The sequence below is a fragment of the Otolemur garnettii genome, unplaced genomic scaffold, assembly GCF_000181295.1.
Source record: "Otolemur garnettii isolate 467f Iridium unplaced genomic scaffold, OtoGar3 scaffold00039, whole genome shotgun sequence".
Taxonomy (NCBI): domain Eukaryota; kingdom Metazoa; phylum Chordata; class Mammalia; order Primates; family Galagidae; genus Otolemur; species Otolemur garnettii.
In genome coordinates, this window is record NW_003852434.1 from 12,936,839 (window position 1) to 12,939,812 (window position 2,974).

Here is a 2,974-nt window from a genome sequence, read left to right on the forward strand (position 1 = left end):
ACTGGTTTGCTCACAAGAGCTGTGACTCAATCCATCTTGTAGACTTACAGAGTGGTCAAATCTCTAATTTCCAGATAAAAACTTTGGAGTCTACCAGGTGTCATTCAGGCCTGTTTCAATTCTTTGCTATAGAGGTCAAGTCTTCTCAACAATGCACAGGCCACTAGGTCAGGTGGGGTAGAGGGCAGAGGTGAGGGGAGGAAGCCTGCCTCAGGTGTGGACAGGGCCACACACATGCCCACATCAGCTGCAGAGCACAGCACAATGTAACAGAACATGCAGCACAGCATACTGTGGCCCATGTACAAATGGCTATAAGAATCGGAGGTGTCAGAAAGAGGGACAGCAGTTTTACAATCATGCATCTTAAGAAAGGCTTTGGAAGGAGGTAGCACAAAGCATTTTAATGTGCCTGGGTGCAGAATTGCAACAGACACGAGCGGAAGTGGGAAGAGGGAGGACAGGGCGAGTTTGGAGCCGCTGGCCACCTGGCCTGGCAGACTAGGATGTGGGCCCAGGAGCAGCCAAGCGGCATCCAGATTGCTGGGATGGAAAGAAGCTGCATTTGAAAGACTTTGGGAGGTTGTAGGGAAGAGGGAGCCCAGTTCAGAATCAGGTCTCATATTTCTTGTTTATTTTGCAGTTTTAGGCCGGGGCTGGGTTTGAACCCACCATCTCCAGCATAAGGGGCCGGCGCCCTACTCTTTTGAGCCACAGGCGCCACCCCAAATCTCATGTTTCATTCAGTGTCTTTGGGATGTGAATAAAGGAAATCTCTAATCTCATTATAACTCTTGTAGCTACATATTTATAAGGCCTCTTGAAGGGTGGTTTGCTTTCTGGAAAGAAGGTGGCAGGTGGCCAGTTCTGTTTTATGATGCTTCTTTCAGATGTCCTTTGTCACAGGCCAACTGGGGGCTTCATTTTGGGATTTGGGGGCAGGAGTCATTTGAGATCTCTGCCCCCATCCTCTGATTGCCGGAGTTTGTGGGGAAGCTGTCTGGGTGTACCAGCTCTGCTCTCTCTCCCCCTGATCCTGTCTGGTCTTTGGGAGCTTTGGGGAGTGAAGGCAGGGAAGTGTTAGGGGACAGGTAGGGTCTGGCTGAGCCCCTGCAGCCTCAGGGCACGTGAGAAGAGTGAAGACCTCTCTGACCCCTGCTTCTGTCCTCCCCGGACAACGTCCAGTTGGGAACTAAGGTGAACCGTGCAAAGAATGTTCAAGCCGGCCCAGAGGGTCTCCTTCCCTCTGTCCTCCTACTCCCATCCCTATCTTTTCCTTTCCTTTCCTCGGGGGTTTGCAAACCAGGCTCAGGCCATTTGAACACTATAGTGGGCTAAGGAAAGAGAACAGGAGCAGCAGGGAAACTGAGTCTGATAGGATCCTAAAGAAAGAAGGCTGTGCTCCCCCCGCAGCACCAAGACGCAGCTTACAGACTCAGGAAAGCATGGAGCAGAGACAGAGACACACACGTGCAGATCACGGAGCTCCCGGGCGGAGGAGAGGAAAGGTGGCCGTGCAGAGATGGAGGTGGGAACCGGGGCTTCCTCTCAGTGGTGAGTAGGGTTGGTGCAGCGTGTTTAGCGTGAAGACTCTTTCCACACAGCAGCTCACTGTGTCCTCATAGCTCCCACAATGATGAATATTATTAACACGGTCACATCACGTACGTGAGGACTCTGATATTCAGGTGAAGTGTGTCCAGAGCCACAGAGCTAGTGCTGGGGCTGGGACCAAGGTCTGTGGATGATAAAATCCGGTCTTTCTCTTTAGCCACACAGGCTGATGGAAATATCCCCAGCTTATGAGAATGTGTAACCATGGAGGCAGTTTTGTCTCTGCATACAAGTTATCAATTAGTGGAACCACAGTGGGAAAAAAAAACCAAAGCCCTTACCTTCTGCCACAGTCACCAGCAACCAGCAGACCAGGGCCGAGCAGGAGAAGCGGTGTCTGCCAGCCATGGCTTCTGCCCCACAGTCACTGCGTTGATCCCAGTGTTGCTTTAAAGGGGGGCTGGTGAGTCACCTGCCCCCTGACTCAGGTAATTTGCATTTGCATCTGGACCACAGAGATCAGGGATTGTGGTGTGAGGGTGAAAAACCAGCAAGGAAATACCAGACAGTATTTGTCAACCAGAAGCTTCTTATAATGATGTCTCCTGGGAGTGGGATTCTGGACAACCACACCCTCACCATCCTTTTAATCCTCCCAGTCTTCTCCCACCTTAGGGCCTCCTGTTCCCTTGTGTGGACGAATCTTCTGCAAGAGAAATAAGCTGTCTGGAAATACTCAGCACCACCTCCCTTTGTGCAGCTCACCTACCTGAACAAGCAGAACAGGAGAGGGAGGGCAATTTCCAGAGGCTTCCTGCCCCATGCAGCTTGAAGAAGCCGTTCTCCCCCAGCCCCTGCTGCCCCAGGGTCGATGCTGCGGCTTCTCAGCTCTGCTTTATGTGCAGGAAGCAAGGGCCGCAGCATCAGAGAGCTGTCTTTCCTAGCAGAGTAGCTGTCTCATAAGCATGAACATTTGGGAGAGTAGCTGCCTGTAGGATGTGCCTGGTACGTCTGCACCTGGTTCCTGAGAGAAGGACTCTGTCAGCTGCTGGAAGATTGCCAGGTGATTCAGAGCATGGACCTTGGAATTAGGACAAACTTTAATCTCAGTGTCTTTTCTTAATAGCTGGGTGACTGTGGTCAGGTGTGTCATCTGCAAAATGGGGCTTGGAGCACCTTCCTCAGAGGAACGGTATGAATTAAGGAGATGATTGACATGAACCCTGGCACCCGGGCTGTGGGAGGGAGTGTGTGCGGTTGTCACTGAGTTATAACACCCCCAGCTGATGACTTCCTCTCTTAGGGGCTCGTACTTGCCAAACCATTTAATCGCTCAAAAGACGTCCATCTCGAGCAGAATGTTGTCCTGGTGTCATATGAAAAAATAAACTGTCAGCAGTTTAATTTTTTAATTTTTTTT

The 2,974-nt window shown here is 51.0% G+C and overlaps 1 protein-coding gene across 1 annotated transcript in view; it reads right to left on the bottom strand.

Moving 5' to 3' along the window:
- The window catches only part of ODAPH (odontogenesis associated phosphoprotein), a 7,534-nt gene extending 5,572 nt beyond the window's left edge, over positions 1-1,962 (bottom strand). The window contains exon 1 of the mRNA XM_003790132.1: positions 1,896-1,962. Within this exon, the coding sequence (XP_003790180.1) occupies positions 1,896-1,962 (67 nt within the window). The remainder of the gene's footprint in view (positions 1-1,895) is intronic.
- Between the last annotated feature and the right edge of the window lie 1,012 nt (positions 1,963-2,974).